This window comes from Oncorhynchus mykiss, chromosome 8, assembly GCF_013265735.2.
Source record: "Oncorhynchus mykiss isolate Arlee chromosome 8, USDA_OmykA_1.1, whole genome shotgun sequence".
Lineage (NCBI taxonomy): Eukaryota > Metazoa > Chordata > Actinopteri > Salmoniformes > Salmonidae > Oncorhynchus > Oncorhynchus mykiss.
In genome coordinates this window covers 77,476,959-77,497,109 of record NC_048572.1, presented here as the reverse complement: position 1 = coordinate 77,497,109, position 20,151 = coordinate 77,476,959, and the positions used below count along the sequence as shown (strand labels likewise).

At 48.3% G+C, this 20,151-nt stretch overlaps 1 protein-coding gene across 2 annotated transcripts in view; it reads right to left on the bottom strand.

The window, feature by feature from the left end:
* The window catches only part of LOC110530678 (CUGBP Elav-like family member 5), a 63,205-nt gene extending 44,442 nt beyond the window's left edge, over window positions 1-18,763 (bottom strand). For both annotated transcript variants that reach the window (XM_036986328.1, XM_036986329.1), the window contains exons 1-2: window positions 18,025-18,763; window positions 17,170-17,252 (exon numbers count right to left, since the gene is read on the bottom strand). In XM_036986328.1, coding sequence (XP_036842223.1) covers window positions 17,170-17,252; window positions 18,025-18,367 — 426 coding nt within the window. In that variant the 5' untranslated portion in view covers window positions 18,368-18,763. The remainder of the gene's footprint in view (window positions 1-17,169; window positions 17,253-18,024) is intronic.
* Window positions 18,764-20,151: the final 1,388 nt, after the last annotated feature.

Below are 20,151 nucleotides of genomic sequence, written 5' to 3'. Positions count from 1 at the left end.
GACAGTGGCAGCATCAGCAAAGAGTGTCCAATGAAATCCGAGCAATAGTTGTAGACCATGTCGTAAATCATGGCATGACAACGACTGAGGCAGCTACAATGATTCAACCAAACCTCAGAAGATCAACCGTGGCCTCAATCATCAAAACTTTCCGCAATGAGAACCGTTAAATCTTCAGCATGAACTAAACATTAGACTACTCTCAATTGTCAAATGACTGTATACTGCATGCCAATGTGTACCACAGAGTAGGTGATGTGACTAAATGTGTTCTTACGACATGTTCAACAATGTGGAAGCCATAAGTTCGCCGACTATTGCACGCGTGCTGAAAAGGCACCAGGTGTCTCTAAAACAGCTATACCGTGTGCCTTTAGAAAGAAATGCAGACAGAGTGAAGCAACTGAGGACTGAGTATGTTCAGGTATGTTCAGTTTCAAGATGCCTGTTGTGAAAAATTCTACATCATTGTAATCAGTAATTCTCTTTCCAAAATGTATTTTTAGAGGGTGATGGAGCTGGATACTGATGAAAACCATCACAAATTCCTCTTTTTGAATGCGACAGGCTTCAACCTGGCCAAGACAAGGAGGAGAGGATGGAATTTCATTGGCCCGTGGACAATCATCCAAGTCCCTGGACAACGTGGGGGCCAACATCACCATGTGTGGATATATCGGAAGATGGTGTGGTGGGATGCAGACCTCGTATTGGATCATATAATGCAGCTCTCCTTGTAACCTTCTTTGATGAGCTAAAGCAGGTCTGTAGAGCTGATTGTTGACCTATGCCACATGTGGAATAATGTCAGGTTCCACCATGCTCATGGTTTCAGGCCCATCCACAATTTACCACTCTGTACTTACCCCCATACTCTCCTTTCCTTAACCCGATTGAAGGTATATGATAGGCGCCCTCACGAACAAGGCACCCTTCTCCAGGCCATGGATGACGCATGCAATGACATCACAGCAGACCAGATTCTTCCCAAGATGTTTGGCTAATGAAAACATCCATTGTGATGTGGATGAGAACCTGTGGCCAAATCCACAAGACAGGGTTGATGGAAATATAGAAGTACAGTAATCAATCCTTTGTTTTTCTTTTCAAATCAAATCAAATCAAGTTGTATTGGTCACACACAAGTAATCTAACAATTCCCCAACAACTACCTAATACAACGACCTAATTGTGCAGACCGCACCACCCTCTGGAGAGCCTTGCAGTTAGTTGAGGGCGGTGCAGTTGCCGTACCAGGCGGTGATACAGCCAGACAGGATGCTCTCGATTGTGCATCTGTAAAAGTTTGTCAGGGTTTTGGGTGACAGGCCAAATTTCTTCAGCCTCCTGAGTTTGAAGAGGTGCTGTTGCACCTTCTTCACCACGCTGTCTGTGTGGGTGGACCATTTCAGTTTGTCCGTGATGTGTATGCCCAGGAACTTAAAACTTTCCACCTTATTCACTGCTGTCCCTTCGATTTGGATAGGGGGGTGCTCCCTCTGCTGTTTCCGGAAGTCCACAATCATCTCCTTTGTTTTGTTGACGTTGAGTGAGAGGTTGTTTTCCTGACACCACACTCCAAGTGCCTTCACCACCTCCCTGTAGGTTGTCTCATCGTTGTTGGTGATCAAGCCCACTATGGTTGTGTCGTCTGCAAACTTGATGATTGAGTTGGAGGCGTGCATGGCCACGCAGTCGTGGGTGAACAGGGAGTACAGGAGAGGGCTGAGCACACACCCTTGTGGGGCCCCAGTGTTGAGGGTCAGCGAAGTGGAGATGTTGTTTCCTACCTTCACCACCTAGGGGCCGGCCCGTCAGAAGGTCCAGGACCCAGTTGCACAGGGAGGGGTTGAGACCCAGGGCCTTCAGCTTGATGATGAGCTTGGAGGGCACTATGGTGTTGAATGCTGAGCTGTAGTCAATTAAGAGCATTCTTACATTGGTATTCTATTTGTCCAGATGGGATAGGGCAGTGTGCAGTGTGATAGCGATTGCATCATCTGTGGACCGGTTGGGGCGGTATGCAAACTGAAGTGGGTCGAGGGTGACCAGTAAGGTGGCGGTGATAGGATCCTTGACTAACCTCTCAAAGCACTTCATGATGACAGAAGTGAGTGCTACGGGGCGGTAGTCATTTTAGTTCAAATCAAATCCAAGTTTATTTGTCATGTGCGCCGAATACAACAGTTCATCTTACAGTGAAATGCTTCCTTACAAGCTCTAACCAATAGTGCAAAATAGGTGTTAGTTGAACAATAGATAAGTAAAGAAATAAAACAACAGTAAAAAGACAGGCTATATACAGTAGCGAGGATATATACAGTAGCAAGGCTATAAAATAGGTGAGGCTACATACAGACACTGGTTAGCCAGGCTGATTGAGGTAGTATGTACATGTAGATATGGTTAAAGTGACTATGCATATATGATGAACAGAGAGTATCAGTAGCGTAAAAGAGGGGTTGGCGGGTGGTGAGTGGCGGGACACAATGCAGATAGCCCGGTTAGCCAATGTGCGGGAGCACTGGTTGGTCGGCCCATTTGAGGAAGTATGTACATGAATGTATAGTTAAGTGACTATGCATATATGATAAACAGAGAGTAGCAGCAGTGTAAAAAGAGGGGGGGCACACAATGCAAACAGTCCGGGTAGCCATTTGATTAGTTCAGTTACCTTTGCTTTCTTGGATACAGGAACAATGGTAGCCATCTTGAAGTATGTGGGGACAACAGACTGGAATAGGGAGAGATTAAATGTCTGTAAACACACCAGCCAGCTGGTCTGCGCATGCTCTGAGGACGCGGCTAGGGATGCCGTCTGAGCCAGCAGCCTTGCGAGGGTTAACAAGTTTAAATGTTTTACTCACATCAACCACGGAGAAGGAGAGGGGGGGGACTTTGTTAGCAATCTGCGAAGGTGGCACTGTATTATCCTTAAAGCGGGCAAAGAAGGTGTTTAGTTTGTCTGGAAGCTGACGTCGGTATCCGTGGCTGTTTTTGTTTTTGTAGTCTGATTTCCTGTAGACCCTGCCACATACGTCTTGTGTCTGAGCCATTGACTTGAGACTCCACCTTGTCCCTGTATCGGCATTTCGCTTGTTTGATTGCCTTGCAGAGCTAATAACTACACTGTTTATATTCAGCCATATCTCCAGACCTCTTTCTATGGTTGAATGCGCTTTCAATTTTACGCGAATGATGCCTTCCAGCCATGGTTTCTGGTTAGGGTAGGTTTTAATGGTCACAGTGGGTACGACGTCTCCAATGCACTTATTTATAAACGCACTCACCGAGTCAGCGTATAGGTCAATATAATCCTCTGAGGCTGATCAGAACATTTTCCAGTACGAGTGATCGAAACAATCTTGGAGTGTGGCTTCTGATTGGTCAGACCAGCATTGAATTGTTCACGTCACTGGTACAACCGGTTTGAGTTTCTGCTTATAAGCCGGGACAAGCAAGATGGCGTCGTGGTCTGATTTGCCGAAGGGAGGGCGAGGGAGGGCTTTGTATGCATTGCGGAAGTTAGAGTAGCAGTGGTCGAGAGTATTTGCCCTACGTGTCGTAAATATGCTGATCAAATGTAGGTAGCACTGATATCAAATTTGCTTTGTTAAAATCCCCAGCTACAATAAATGCAGCCTCCGGAAATATAGTTTCCAGTTTACATGGAGTCCAGTGAAGTTCCTAGAGGGCCGTCTTGGTGTTCGCTTGATGGTTGACGTACACAGCTGTGACTATAACTGACGAGATTACTCTTGGTAGGTAGAATGGCGAACGTTTGATTGCAAGGAATTCTAGGTTGGGTTAGCAGAAGGACTTGAGGTCCTGTATGTTGTTATGATTACACCAAGAGTTGTTAATCATAAAGCATACACCCCCGCGCTTCCTCTTCCCAGAGAGGTGTTTATCTCTGTCGGCGCGATGCATGGAGAAGCCAGGTGAACCGATTCCGACACCATATTCCGAGTGAGCCATGATTCCGTGAAACAGAGAATGTTACAATCTCTGATGTCTCTCTGGAAGGCAACCCTCACTCAAATTTTATCTACCTTGTTGTCAAGAGACTGGACATTGGCGAGTAGTATACTTGGGAGCAGAGAGCGATGTGCCCATTTTCGAAGCCTGACCAGAAGACCGTTCAGTCTGCCCCTTCTGAGTCGCTGTTGTTTTCGATCAGCTGCTGGGATTTGATCCATTGTCCTGGGTGGTGGTCCGAAGAGAGGATCCGCTTCGGGAAAGTCGTATTCCTGGTCATAATGTTGGTAAGTTGATGTTGCTCTTATATCCAATAGTTCTTCCTGGCTGTATGTAATAAGACTTTAGATTTCCTGGTGTAACAAAGTAAGAAATAATACATAAAAAAACAAAATACTGCTAGTTTCCTAAGAACGCGAAGCGAGACGACCATCTCTGTCGGCGCCATCTCAATAAGTTTTTACAGTAAGCCAGGTGAGGTACACTGCAGTTGACGTTTTACTGTAGTTTTTTTCTTTTTTGTAGCTAATTATTTTTGCTTTGATTCAAAGAAACCTATGTTGTGCTTTTATTGTATTTCATCAATCAATTTCAGATTTTGTTCAATGATTCTACTGTGTCTGTAGTATTCTCTCTACTAGTCCTTTTACATTGATGTATTTACGTGTAGTACCATAATGAAACATGTATCACATATTTTGTACTACAATATTTAATGATTGTATGGACAACTACACAGTGAAACTATTGGTATCTTGTGTGTGGGTGATCTAAATTAATGTTCCTATGGTATTTCATGATAAATGAGTTATTTGATCCAATGATCCTGCAAGGCGGCAGGGTAGCCTAGTGGTTAGAGCATTGGACTGAAAGGTTGCAAGTTCAAATCCCCGAGCTGACAAGGTACAAAATCTCTCATTCTGCCCCTGAACAGGCAGTTAACCCACTGTTCCTAGGCTGTCATTGAAAATAAAAATTAGTTCTCAACTGACTTGCCTAGTAATAAAAGTACAAGGCTTCTTTAAAGATATGAATATACAATGCAACGTTTTACAAGTGATGGCTGTTTTGTGTCTAGACTTTTGAAAAATGACCACACGGTTCTGAAATTAGTGCCAGTGATTGTAAAAAAAAATGTAATCGTGCAGCCCTAGCACACACACACACACACACACACAATCTTTTTCAGATGCCAGAGTATTTTTGCTGTGTCATCCAAAATCATCATAGGCCTCCTCATTAGGAACTAAACACAGAAGGGCTGTGTGTGTGTGTGTGTGTGTGTGTGTGTGTGTGTGTGTGTGTGTGTGTGTGTGTGTGTCCACCAGCTTTTGTGCCTTGTCCTTCCATGTCTCATTTCAGGAGAAATATCACACTTTCATAATGACTATTGAACAGGCAATTAAGGTCCTGTAATACTGACAGCTGTGTGAGAGATTGAGAGATAGAGGAGGGGTAAGATGGTAGGGAGAGGGGGATGTAGTGGGGGTGGGGGAAAGAGGAGAAGGAGGAGGGGTAAGCTGGTAGGGAGAGGGGGTGTAGGGGGGGATAAGGAGGAGGAGGGGTAAACTGGTAGGGAGAGGAAATGTAGTGGGGGGGAGGAGAAGGAGGAGGAGGGGTAAACTGGTAGGGAGAGGGGCATGTAGTGGGGGGGAGGAGGAGGAGGGGTGAGCTGGTAGGGAGAGGGGGATGTAGTGGGGGGGAGAGGAGGAGGAGGGGTGAGCTGGTAGGGAGAGAGGGATGTAGTGGGGGGGGGGAGAAAGAGGAGGAGGAGAAGGGGTGAGTTGGTAGGGAGAGAGGGATGTAGTGGGGGGGAGGAGGGGGGAGGGGTGAGCTGGTAGGGAGAGGGGGATGTAGTGGGGGGAGGAGAAGGAGTGGGAGGGGTAAGCTGGTAGGGAGAGGGGGATGTAGTGGGGGGTAGGAGAAAGAGGAGGAGGAGGAGGACGAGGGGTGAACTGGTAGGGAGAGGGGGATGTAGTGGGGGGGAGGAGAAAGAGGAGGAGGAGGAGGAGGAGGAGGAGGAGGAGGAGGAGGAGGAGGAGGGGTGAGCTGGTAGGGAGAGGGGGATGTAGTGGGGGGAGGAGAAAGAGGAGGAGGAGGAGGAGGGGTGAGCTGGTAGGGAGAGGGGGATGTAGTGGGGCGAGGAGAAAGAGGAGGAGGGTGAGCTGATAGGGAGAGGGGGATGTAGTGGGGGGGAAAGAGGAGGAGGTGGAGGGGTGAGCTGGTAGGGAGAGGGGGATGTAGTGGGGGGAGGAGAAAGAGGAGGGGGAGGAGGGGTGAGCTGGTAGGGAGAGAGGGATGTAGTGGGGGGGGGGGGGGGGGTGTGGTTACTTTTTGCTGCTAAGAGACTCCCACTCCTGTTAAATGCATTGGCTTGGGATTGCTGTGAATGTGTAGTGCTATGCAATAGATTACAGTATGCAGAGATCTGGAGCACATATAAAGAATGAAGTGAAGGTGAAGTCCCCTGCACTCAAATGGAGTTTGGACAAACTACATATCATATCCAATGTTGTGCTCTTATCATGAGCTTACTGTGCGGTGAAAGTGTAGAGTAACAGAGACTGATTGTGAGGCAGAACCCATTAACACACACACACACACACACACATTATATCCCTGTTTCATCACCTGTGTCTTCTGAGAGCAATTCCGTCAGAGTAACGATCCCATGTGGAACACTAAGTAGAGCCTAATCTGTTTCCGTACACCGGATTAATGGATGCACAAGTTGTAAAGGGAGCGTAAATCACAGTGACACCGCTCATGCTGGCACTCCCATAGCCTGGTGGCCTGGCCCAGGTTGTGAATCCATCAATGTGAGGCAGAAATGTCACAACCCAGTCTACAATAGATTGTAAATAACGTTTCAACTGTCAACAATACACAAACACTGGGTAAGACACAGACTGAGAATTTCTCACTGTTAAAATGAACCTGTGTGTGTGTATGTGTGTGTGTTATCTCCCCTGGGTCTATCTTTTCATTGGTAAAACGTCAATCGCACACTAAACACTTGTTTCAATGGCAGTCTGTCTTTCTAACCTACACCCAACCAAATATATTATTTAGCTTAATTAATTTAGCATTACAACATCGTAGATGAATGAAAGAGGAAGAGAGGCATGCAGCTGCACAGTGCAACCAGATAATTATCTCTGATGAAGCCGTCACTCCTCCAGTGAAAGGAGAGAAGGATGAGAGAGAAAGAGAAACGGCAATTAGAGACAAGTGAAAATCTCCTTGGTGCGTGCGCACGCACACAAACACACGTGAGAGAGAGGAGCGCTAGGATTTGTGAGGAAGAGTGGGGTGAGAAGAAGAGACAGAGGAGAGCTAGAATTTGTGAGGAAGAGTGGGGTGAGAAGAGAGAGGAGCGCTAGGATTTGTGAGGAAGAGTGGTGTGGGAAGAAGAGAGAGAGGAGAGCTAGAATTTGTGAGGAAGAGTGGGGTGAGAAGAAGAGAGAGAGGAGAACTAGGATTTGTGAGGAAGAGTGTGGTGAGAAGAAGAGAGAGAGGAGAGCTAGAATTTGTGAGGAAGAGTGGGGTGAGAAGAAGAGAGAGAGGAGAACTAGGATTTGTGAGGAAGAGTGTGGTGAGAAGAAGAGACAGAGGAGAGCTAGAATTTGTGAGGAAGAGTGTGGTGAGAAGAAGAGACAGAGGAGAGCTAGGATTTGTGAGGAAGAGTGGGGTGGGAAGAAGAGAGAGAGGAGAGCTACAATTTGTGAGGAAGAGTGGGGTGAGAAGAAGAGAGAGAGGAGAGCTAGGATTTGTGAGGAAGAGTGGGGTGAGAAGAAGAGAGAGAGGATAGCTAGGATTTGTGAAGAAGAGTGGGGTGAGAAGGAGAGAGAGAGTGGAGCTAGGATTTGTGAGGAAGAGTGGGGTGGGAAGAAGAGAGAGAGGAGAGCTAGGATTTGTGAGGAAGAGTGGGGTGAGAAGAAGAGAGAGAGGAGAGCTAGGATTTGAGAGGAAGAGTGTGGTGAGAAGAAGAGAGAGAGGAGAGAGAATTTGTGAGGAAGAGTGGGGTGAGAAGAAGAGAGAGAGGAGAGCTAGGATTTGTGAGGAAGAGTGTGGTGAGAAGAAGAGAGAGAGGAGAGCTAGGATTTGTCAACAAGAGTGGGGTGAGAAGGAGAGAGAGAGAGGAGAGCTAGGATTTGTGAGGAAGAGTGGGGTGATAAGAAGAGAGAGGAGAGCTAGGATTTGTGAGGAAGAGTGGGGTGAGAAGAAGAGAGAGAGGAGAGCTAGAATTTGTGAGGAAGAGTGGGGTGAGAAGAAGAGAGAGAAGGACGAAGGACCTGCACCGAGAGAACCCACGCCAAAAGGATCCATCGCTCAGACCACAGCATCACCAACCACACCCCAACCAGCTGTTACCACCCCAAACAAACCCTGGCCACCATCATATCAGACCTATGCCCCTTCTGCCCACCCCATGCAAGGACCTCAACATGACAGCAGGACATCTGCCCAGGCCATGAGCAGAGCAACAGGCCCAACCTCCATCCTGTGACCTAAGAGGTCTGTATCAGATACTCAACATGCTCTCCTCACACCTACTGTGATGGTCCGGGCCTAAACCACACGAAAACAACACTAGACACAATGGAACACAAAGCTTTTACTGTCTCATCCTGGAACATACGAGGTCTGAGATCATCTGCCTTTGGCTTAAAGAGCAGGAACCCAGACATCATCAAAGACACACTCACTTTGGCAATGTAAACATATGTAAACATATGCCAATAAAGCCCTTGGAATTGAATTGAGAGAGTGACAGAGAGAGAGAGAGAGAGAGAGAGAGAGAGAGAGAGAGAGAGAGAGAGAGAGAGAGAGAGAGAGAGGGGGAGAGAGAGAGGGATAGAGAGTGACAGAGAGAGAGAGAGAGAGAGAGAGAGAGAGAGAGAGAGAGAGAGAGAGACAAGGAGAGAGAGCAGGCGTGACAGAAAGAGGAAGAGAGACAGGGAGAGAGAGAGTGACAGAGAGCGAAAGAGAGCACAAGAGAGAGAGAGAGAGAGAGAGAGAGGGAGAGAGAGCGACAGAGAGAGAGAGAGAGAGAGAGAGAGAGCGACAGAGAGAGAGAGAGAGAGAGAGAGAGAGAGAGAGAGAGAGAGAGAGCGACAGAGAGAGAGAGAGAGAGAGAGAGAGAGAGAGAGAGAGAGAGAGAGAGTAAGTACAGGCTGAGTGACCACCGATTGGCAATAGAAACCGGCAGACATAAAAAGACATGGCTACCCAAAGAGGAGCGTGTATGTGGTCACTGCATGACAGGGGAGGTAGAGACAGAGATGCACTTTCTCCTTTACTGTGATAAATATTCCTCACAAAGAGATTCATTATTCACAGAAATGACTACATATATTCCAAATTTTTACAAATTGAACCCAGAGGAAAAACTAAGAATACTCATGGGCGAAGGAGCAATGGCTCCTCTTGCAGCCAAATATGTATTTTCCTGCCATAGCCTGAGGGACACTGAATAATAACATCTGCATAGTAAACAGTAACTTACTTATTATTACCATTATTGTTATTACTATAATTATTAATGTTTACTGTAGACTGTTACCATTTTATTGTATTTATTTTTGTATTATTATTTACTACCATTTTATATTATTATTTGCTATCATTTACAATTTTGTTACAATGTATATTGTATACATTGTTGCTTTGGCAATATTGACACAATGTTTTTCATGCCAATAAAGCAGCTTGAATTTGAATTTGAATTTGAGAGAGCGACAGAGAGAGAGAGAGAGAGAGAGAGAGAGAGAGAGAGAGAGAGAGAGAGAGAGAGAGCGACAGAGAGAGAGAGAGAGAGAGAGAGAGAGCGACAGAGAGAGAGAGAGAGAGAGAGAGAGAGAGAGAGCGACAGAGAGAGAGAGAGAGAGAGAGAGAGAGAGAGAGAGAGAGAGAGCGACAGAGAGAGAGAGAGAGAGAGAGAGAGAGAGAGAGAGAGAGAGCGACAGAGAGAGAGAGAGAGAGAGAGAGAGCGACACACCTATACACCTTCCTTGGTCTGACCATATCTGCATCGGGAAACTTTAATATGGCAGTGAAGGCACTCAAAGAAAAAGCCCGCAGAGCAATGTATGCAATAAAAATGAAATTATTCAAAATCAACATCCCAATTAGAATTTGGACTAAAATATTTGACAGTGTAATCCTACCAATAGCACTTTATGGAAGTGAGGTTTGGGGGCCACTCAATAAACTGGATTTTAAAATGTGGGACAAACATCCAATTGAAACCCTACATGCAGAATTCTGTCGGAAAATTCTACAAGTCCAGAGAAATACACCAACTAATGCATGTAGGGCAGAATTGGGCCGTTTTCCAGTAATAATGAAAATACAGAAAAGATCATTAAAATTTTGGCTACATCTAAATTCAAGTCCAAATTCGAGTCTGCAATTTAAAGCACTTCAAGCCCAAGAGCTGAGCCCAGAAACGAGCCCTCTCAGTCAGCTGGTGTTGGACCTCACCAATCAAGCTGACACCAGCACTGCTTCAAAAGAAAGAATTCCAATAAACAAAATCATGAACCAATCAAAGGAATCATACTTACAATACTGGAAAAACGAAACAAAATCCCAAAGCCGACTAAATTGCTATCTGACCCTAAACAGAGAATATGAATTGGCTGATTATCTCTACTCTGTCAGAGATACGAAGCAGAGACAGATCCTTACCAAGTACAGGCTGAGTGACCACCGATTGGCAATAGAAACCGGCAGACATAAAAAGACATGGCTACCCAAAGAGGAGCGTGTATGTGGTCACTGCATGACAGGGGAGGTAGAGACAGAGATGCACTTTCTCCTTTACTGTGATAAATATTCCTCACAAAGAGATTCATTATTCACAGAAATGACTACATATATTCCACATTTTTACAAATTGAACCCAGAGGAAAAACTAAGAATACTCATGGGCGAAGGAGCAATGGCTCCTCTTGCAGCCAAATATGTATTTTCCTGCCATAGCCTGAGGGACACTGAATAATAACATCTGCATAGTAAACAGTAACTTACTTATTATTACTATTATTGTTATTACTATAATTATTAATGTTTACTGTAGACTGTTACCATTTTATTGTATTTATTTTTGTATTATTATTTACTACCATTTTATATTATTATTTGCTATCATTTACAATTTTGTTACAATGTATATTGTATACATTGTTGCTTTGGCAATATTGACACAATGTTTTTCATGCCAATAAAGCAGCTTGAATTTGAATTTGAATTTGAGAGAGAGAGAGCGACAGAGAGAGAGAGAGAGAGAGAGAGAGAGAGAGAGAGAGAGAGAGAGAGAGAAGGAGAGAGAGGAGGCGTGACAGAAAGAGGAAGAGAGACAGGGAGAGAGAGAGAGGGAAAGACAGGGAGAGACAGGAGGGAATTAAATATGGGTTAGTGGGTGTAAGAAGCGCAAGCTGTTATATTTTGTCATCTGACGCTGCGTTTGGGGGTTGGCCCTTTTGTAGTATTTCATATGACACAACCTAACATCCCACCTACTACAGTAGGCTTTGTGAGTGAGTGGGAAGCCTCTCTGCCTCCACCCTTTTCTTCTCCTCTTCCCTCCCTCCCTCTCCCTCCCTCTCTCTCCCTCTCTCCCTCTCTCTTTTGTGCTCTCTGTCTATCTGTATGGGTAGTGGGCTGGAAAGCAGAGGAGTAGAATGACATTCATTTATCTAACAGTATGCTTCACTCTACACTGCTGCCACTCAGCAATGACCTACAACAAGCACAGCCACACACACACAGCCACACACACACACACACACACACACACACACACACACACACACACACACACACACACACACACACACTTACTCACTCACTCACTCGCTCAAAGGCTGATATATTAAAGGCAGGAACAACAGGGGCACCCATACAAAGCAGGCGCATACACACAACATACACACAAATACATACACAACGGCAGCAATCACACACACACACAGACACATCAAAAGGAATATCCATCCAATCCGGTTCGTGCACATTCTAGGTCACTGAAGCTTGCAGTGCAGCACAAAACACACTCCCAAACAAATGCACTGTGATCCGCTATACCTGTGTGTGTTTGTGTTATCAATCAGACACCCCCTCACTGCCCAACACCCCCCCCCCCCCCAGACAGATGTACCCTGTTGTCCCTCCAACCTCTCCTCATCCCTCCCTCTCTCTCTCCTCCCTCACCTTCAACCTCTCCCATCCCTCCCTCTTTCTCTCATCACTCCCCACCAACCTCTCCTCATTCCTCCCTCTCTCTCTCATCTCTCCCCACCAACCTCTCCCCATCCCTCCCATCTCTCATCCCTCCCCACCAACCTCTCCCCATCCCTCCCCATCTCTCGTCCCTCCCCACCAAACTCTCCCCATCCCTCCCCATCTCCCATCCCTGTCCACCAACCTCTCCCGATCCCTCCCTCTCTCTCTCATCCCTCCCCACCAACCTCTCCCCATCCCTCCCTCTCTCTCATCCCTGCCCTCCAACCTCTCCCCATCCCTCCCCATCTCTCGTCCCTCCCCACCAACCTCTCCGCATCCCTCCCGATTTCTCATCCCTCCCCACCAACCTCTCCAAATCCCTCCCCATCTCCCATCCCTGCCCTCCAACCTCTCCCCATCCCTCCCCATCTCCCATCCCTGCCCTCCAACCTCTCCCCATCCCTCCCCATCTCTCATCCCTCCCCACCAACCTCTCCCCATCCCTCCCCATTTCTCATCCCTCCCCACTAACCTCTCCCCATCCCTCCCGATCTCCCATCCCTGCCCTCCAACCTCTCCCCATCCCTCCCCATCTCCCATCCCTGCCCTCCAACCTCTCCCCATCCCTCCCCATCTCTCATCCCTCCCCACCAACCTCTCCCCATCCCTCCCCATTTCTCATCCCTCCCCACCAACCTCTCCCCATCCCTCCCTATCTCCCATCCCTGCCCTCCAACCTCTCCCCATCCCTCCCCATCTCTCAACTCACACCTCCAACCTCTCCCGATCCCTCCCCATCTCCAATCCCTCCCCATCTCCCATCCCTGCCCTCCAACCTCTCCCCATCCCTCCCAATCTCTCATCCCTCCCCTCCAACCTCTCCCCATCCCGCCCCTCCAACCTCTCCAAATCCCTCCCCATCTCCCATCCCTGCCCTCCAACCTCTCCACATCCCTCCATCTCTCTCTCATCCCTCCCCACCAACCTCTTCTCATCCCTCCCTCCCTCTCTCTCTCATCCCTCCCCTGCAACCGCTCCTCATCCATCTCTCTCTCATCCCTCCCCTCCAAATTCTCCTCATCCCTCTCTCTCTCTCTCCCTGTCCCTCCCCATCTCCCATCCCTGCCCTCCAACCTCTCCAAATCCCTCCCCATCTCCCATCCCTGCCCTCCAACCTCTCCCCATCCCTCCCCATCTCTCATCCCTCCCCACCAACCTCTCCCCATCCCCCCCATTTCTCATCCCTCCCCACCAACCTCTCCCCATCCCTCCCCATCTCCCATCCCTGCCCTCCAACCTCTCCCCATCCCTCCCCATCTCTCATTTCTCCCCTCCAACCTCTCCCCATCCCTCCCCATCTCCCATCCCTGCCCTCCAATCTCTCCCCATCCCTCCCAATCTCTCATCCCTCCCCTCCAACCTCTCCCCATCCCTCCCCTCCAACCTCTCCAAATCCCTCCCCATCTCCCATCCCTGCCCTCCAACCTCTCCCCATCCCTCCCCATCTCTCATCCCTCCCCACCAACCTCTCCCCATCCCTCCCCATTTCTCATCCCTCCCCACCAACCTCTCCCCATCCCTCCCCATCTCCCATCCCTGCCCTCCAACCTCTCCCCATCCCTCCCCATCTCTCATCTCTCCCCTCCAACCTCTCCCCATCCCTCCCCATCTCCCATCCCTGCCCTCCAACCTCTCCCCATCCCTCCCTCATCTCTCCCCTCCAACCTGTCCCCATCCCTCCCAATCTCTCATCCCTCCCCTCCAACCTCTCCCCATCCCTCCCCTCCAACCTCTCCACATCCCTCCCTCTCTCTCTCATCCCTCCCTCCCTCCCTCTCTCTCTCATCTCTCCCCTCCAACCTCTCCGCATCCCTCTCTGTCTTTCTCTCTCTCTCATCCCTCCCCTGCAACCGCTCCTCATCCCTCCCTCCAAATTCTCCTCATCCCTCTCTCTCTCTCCCCGTCCCTTCCCATCTCTCATCCCTCCCCTCCAACCTCCCCTCATCCCTCCACATCTCTCATCCCTGCCCTCCAACCTCTCCCCTTCCCTCCCCATCTCTCATCCCTGCCCTCCAACCTCTCACATCCCTCCCCATGTCTCATCCCTCCCATCCAACATCTCCCCATCCCTCTACATCTCTCATCCCTCCCCTCCAACCACTCCCTCATCCCTCCCCTCCAATCTCTCCCTATCCCTCCCAAACTCTTATGCCTCCCCTCCAATACTCTCCCCATCCCTCCCCATCTCTCATCCCTCCCTTCCAACCTCTCCCCATCCCTCCAATCTCCCATCCCTCCCCTCCAACCTCTCCCCATCCCTCCCCATCTCTCATCTCTCCCCTCCAACCTCTCCCCATCCCTCCCCATCTCTCATCCACCCCCTCCAACCTTTCCAGATCCCGCCCTCTCTCTCATCCCTCCCCTCCAACCTCTCCCATCCCTCCCAATCTCTCACCCCTCCCCTCCAACCTCTCCACATCCCGCCCTCTCTCTCATCCCTCCCCTCCAACCTCTCCACATCCCGCCCTCTGTCTCATCCCTCCCCACCAACCTCTCCACATCCCGTCCTCTCTCTCATCCCTCCCCTCCAACCTCTCCCATCCCTCCCAATCTCTCATCCCTCCCCTCCAACCTCTCCACATCGCTCCCTCTCTCTCATACCTCCCCTCCAACCTCTCCCATCCCTCACCATCTCTCATCCTTCCCCTCCAACTTCTCCCCATCCCACGCTCTCTCTTACCCCTCCCCTCCAATCTCTCCCCATCCATCCATCCCTCCCCATGTCTCATCCCTGCCCTCCAACCATCCCTCCCAATCTATCATCCCTGCCCTCCAAACTCTCCCAATCCCTCCCCATCTCTCATCTCTCCACACCCCTCTCTCTCTCTCAACCCTGCCCTCCAACCTCTCCCCATCTCACATCCCTCCCCTCCAACCTCTCCCCACCCCTCCCCTTTTCTCATCCCTCCCCTCCAACCTCTCCCCATCCCTCTCTCTCTCATCTCTCCCCTCCAACCTTTCCCCATCCCTCTCTCTCTCATCTCTCCCCTCCAACCTTTCCCCATCCCTCTCTCTCTCATCCCCCCTCCAACCTCTCCTCATCTCTCTCTCTCATCGCTCCCCATCACATATCCCTCCCCTCAAACCTATCCTCATCCCCGTCTCTCTCTCATCCCTCCCTTCCAAACTTCCTCATCCCTCTCTCTCATCCCTCCTCATCACATATCCCTCCCCTCCAACCTCTCCCCATCCCTCCCCATCTCTCATATATCCCCTCCAACCTCTCCAGATCCCGCCCTCTCTCTCATCCCTCCCCTCCAACCTCTCCCATCCCTCCCAATCTCTCATCCCTCCCTTCCAACCTCTCCACATCCCGCCCTCTGTCTCATCCCTCCCCTCCAACCTCTCCACATCCAGCCCTCTGTCTCATCCCTCCCCACCAACCTCTCCACATCCCGTCCTCTCTCTCATCCCTCCCCTCCAACCTCTCCCATCCCTCCCAATCTCTCATCCCTCCCCTCCAACCTCTCCACATCGATGGCTCCCTCTCTCTCTTACCTCCCCTCCAACCTCTCCCATCCCTCACCATCTCTCATCCTTCCCCTCCAACTTCTCCCCATCCCACGCTCTCTCTTACCCCTCCCCTCCAATCTCTCCCCATCCATCCATCCCTCCCCATCTCTCATCCCTGCCCTCCAACCATCCCTCCCAATCTCTCATCCCTGCCCTCCAACCTCTCCCAATCCCTCCCCATCTCTCATCTCTCCCCTCCAACCTCTCCCCACCCCTCTCTCTCTCTTAACCCTGCCCTCCAACCTCTCCCCATCTCACATCCCTCCACTCCAACCTCTCCACACCCCTCCCTTTTTCTCATCCCTCCCCTCCAACCTCTCCCCATCCCTCTCTCTCTCATCTCTCCCCTCCAACCTTTCCCCATCCCTCTCTCTCTCATCCCCCCTCCAACCTCTCCTCATCTCTCTCTCTCATCGCTCCCCATCACATATCCCTCCCCTCAAACCTATCCTCATCCCCGTCTCTCTCTCATCCCTCCCCTCCAAACTTCCTCATCCCTCTCTCTCATCCCTCCTCATCACATATCCCTCCCCTCCAACCTCTCCCCATCCCTCCCCATGTCTCATCCCTCCCCTCCAACCTCTCCTCATCCCTCTCTCTCTCTCTCTCTCTCTCTGTGTGATCCCTCTCTCTGTGATCCCTCCCCTCAAACCTATCCTCATCCCTCTTTCTCATTCCTCCACCTCCAACCTCTCCTCATCTCTCTCTCATCCCTCCTCATCACATATCCCTCCCCTCCAACCTCTCCTCATCCCTCCCTCTCTCTCATCTCTCCCTCAGCCTTTTTCTTCAACTCATTCTTTCTCATCTGCTTTCTCTCTCTAACTGATTCCCCCTTCAGTGTCTTTCTCTTTCTCTCTCTCTATTTCTCTCTCTCTTTCTCTCTCTCTCTCACTTTCTCTCTCTTTCTCTCCTCTCCTCTCTCTTTCTCTCTCTCTCTCTTTCTCTCCTCTCGCTTTTTCTCTCTCTATTTCTATTTCTCTCTCTCTCTCTTTCTCTCTCTCTCTGTCATTCCTTCCATCTCCTCTTCCTTTCACCCTCCCCAATCTCCCCCTCTCTTCCCCCCTCTCTCGCTCTCTCCCTCTCTCTCTCTCTCTCTCTCTCTCTCTCCATACATGGCTCACTGAATGAACAGCCTGAAGCTGTCTACATGGTTCTGTTCACTGTTGTTTTACAGTACTCTCTCTTTATTGCTCTCTCACTCCCCCTCCCCCTCTCTCACTCTTTTCTCTCTCTCACTCCATGTTCTCTTACTCTCCTCTATCCTCTTTTCCATTCTCCGCAATCCGAAAGGAATTGGCAACTCACAGATGTCTTTGGGGAAAAGCTTTCACACCATCTCTCATTCCATGTAAAACCCTGGCAGCATTCAGGCGGTGGAGTACTCACCCCAGGTAGGGTTTTCTGCTCATGCAATGCATTCTGGGCTTTGATGGCAGACTCCCTGGCACAGTAGGTGAGAAACGCACATCCTGTCAATCAATACAGACCAACAAGGGTTAGTCACACACAGACACACACATGAATACAGCTTGCTCACAAAAGCCCCCCCCCCCCCCCCCCCCCCCCCCCTCTCACACACACACGCACACACACAGACACACTCACTTGGCAATACTGGCCTAAATCCTGTTGATTGTGTATGCGTTGCCTATGCAATGTGATGCATAGACGTGACGGTGGATACGTTTCGATTTTCTGCCAAATAATCCCTATTTTTGTTTGCATCATGACACTGCGATGGCGCGGGAAACAACACTATGTTACGCGCGCAGCTGGCGCAAACAAACATTGGCGTGTAATAATTAGGGCAAGAAAAAGTGTTGGGAAGTGTGACGAGCGTTTAGCTGTGAGACCAACTTGCATTTTACTTATATGAACTCACATGAACATGCTACTCCTACGCACTAAAAGAGAGAATCTGTCGAGATGAGAAGAACCCCAAATAAATCAATTATGCTGTTATTATGGGGAAATTACGGTAATAGTGTTAAGACTATATGCAACCTTATTCTGCAAGGCATACGGGCTTTTCAGTACAAGGTGCGTAGACTAACACATTATTGCATTACAGACATCACGAGAGAGAATAGATGATGAGAGACAATCTATCACAAAAAGGAACAAAAATGGAATGACTATCGCGTTTCATACGGATAATAATTACATCGTAATAATACAGTAACGTAATTACAATGTAGCGACCATCTGTGAGGGAATGCGCAGGGGTGACATAAACGCTACCTTTATGCATGCCTGTGTATCGGTCCTTCAGAACAGACAATTCGTGGATTTTCCCAAATTGCTCAAAGAGAGGTTTCAGGTCTTTTTCCTCAAGGTTCCGCGGTATCTGTCCAATGAAGAGCTTGATGGCGTCCTGGTCTTTCATGGCGCCGCTGTCCGTGTGCATGGAGACGGTTTCGGGTCCGTTCATGGGCTTCGGAACAGGGCTGTGATCGAGCTGATGCTGATGGGGGATAAGTAAGAGCGGCTGCTGTAGAAGCAGGTTGACGGGGGCGGGATGAGGCGGCTGGGGATGGTGCTGCTGCTGATGCCTTCTGCTTTCACTCTGTGTAAATCTGGCCATGCTGAGCTGGGAGTAGGTTGGAGGACAGTGACAACACAGACTGAGACACGCACACACACTAGCAGGCTACTGAGAGGGTAAGAGCGATGCACTCAGATGGAAACACACACAGGCTTGTTCTGTTCCAATTCCCAAATGGCACCTGTCTTCTTCACGCTCGGGTTTGGTGGAAGGAGTGGGTTTATATTTTCGAGAATTGTTGGTTGTTGAGCAACATCTGCTGGAGATGACGAGGAACTGCAACTGTGGTCAGCATGACCTCTGATTTCATCATGTGCTCTTAGTTTTTCACTCATTATTATGACTCATTTAGAAAAACACTCCTTTTATTATTCATCTATGTTTTATTTCCCTTTAGTACATTTTTGTGTGTGTGAAATATATTGAGAAGTGTAAATGCTCTTTGAATAAAGTTGGATTAAATTGAAACAGGTTGATATCATATCTCCATAGAAGGCGTCCTTTCCTTGTCTGCTTTTATCAGAGAGGATTTGGCAGAGATTTGACTTGATAAACAATAGAAACAACCTTTATAGTCACCCAACTTCACCCATCAGTGGTAGCCTAATGGGGGTTAGGTGATGAGAGGACAGGAAACTATGCAGATAGCTTGATTGCAGTAACCAGAATTGGTGGTTCTTGAGTGACACCTTGAGATGGGTATTTGAAGGTACAATTGTGATTGAAACTGCGACAGTATAGGAAGGCAATTCGGTAACATTATACTATGCTAACTTAACTATACAGTATATTATGAACTGAGTGGTTCGAGCCCTGAATGCTGATTGGCTGACAGCCATGGTATATCAGACCATATACCATGGGTATGACAAAACATGTATTTTTACTGCTCTAATTAAGTTGGTAATCAGTTTCTAAAAGCATTAAGCGACATCTGAGGTTTGTGATACATGTCCAATACACCACAGCTAAGGGCTGTGTCCAGGCACTCCGCATTGCTTTGTGCTTAAGAACAGCCCTCAACCATGGTATATTGGCCATATACCACATCCCATCGGGCATTATTGCTTAAATATATACCATACTAACTATACTAACTGTGCAGTATACAGAGCCTCCACACCCCAGACATTCCCTTATCTAATTTATGTCAACACTACTGATCTCAAAAGACTTGACAGATACTAGAACCACGAAGGAAACGTATCCTATAAATGGTTGATGGATGGATAGCTTTATATTTGGGGAGGGGGTGGTGGCATCTAACAACTCAATTTAATACTTTCTTGTGCACTGCTCGCTGATGTAAGGAATGCCGATTTAATAACAACCGTTTACCTGCCTTTTGCAGAGAAATGCATTGAAAGTAGCCTATAGGGAGCACTGCTAATTATTATGAATTTTGCTATCATTTAAAGTCATATTACCCACTTTAGAAATGTTGATCGCCAGCTCTTGGTTGTCACTAGTTACCAAGCCACAAAGTCATAAGCCTCGCCTCCCATACAGAAAAAATGATATATGTAGTTTACTTATATGTTTTATATGGGCATATATGGTGGAAAAATACAGTATATGCCCATATATGCTTATATATGTATCCACACATATAAGCATACATCAGTACATATACAGTACCAGTCAAAAGTTTGGACACACCTACTCATTCAAGGGTTTTTCTTTATTTTTACTATTTTCTACATTGCATAATAATAGTGAAGACATCAACACAATGGAATAACACATGGAATCATGTAGTAACCAAAAAAGTGTTAAACAAATCTAAATATATTTAATATTTTAGACTCTTCAAATAGCCACCC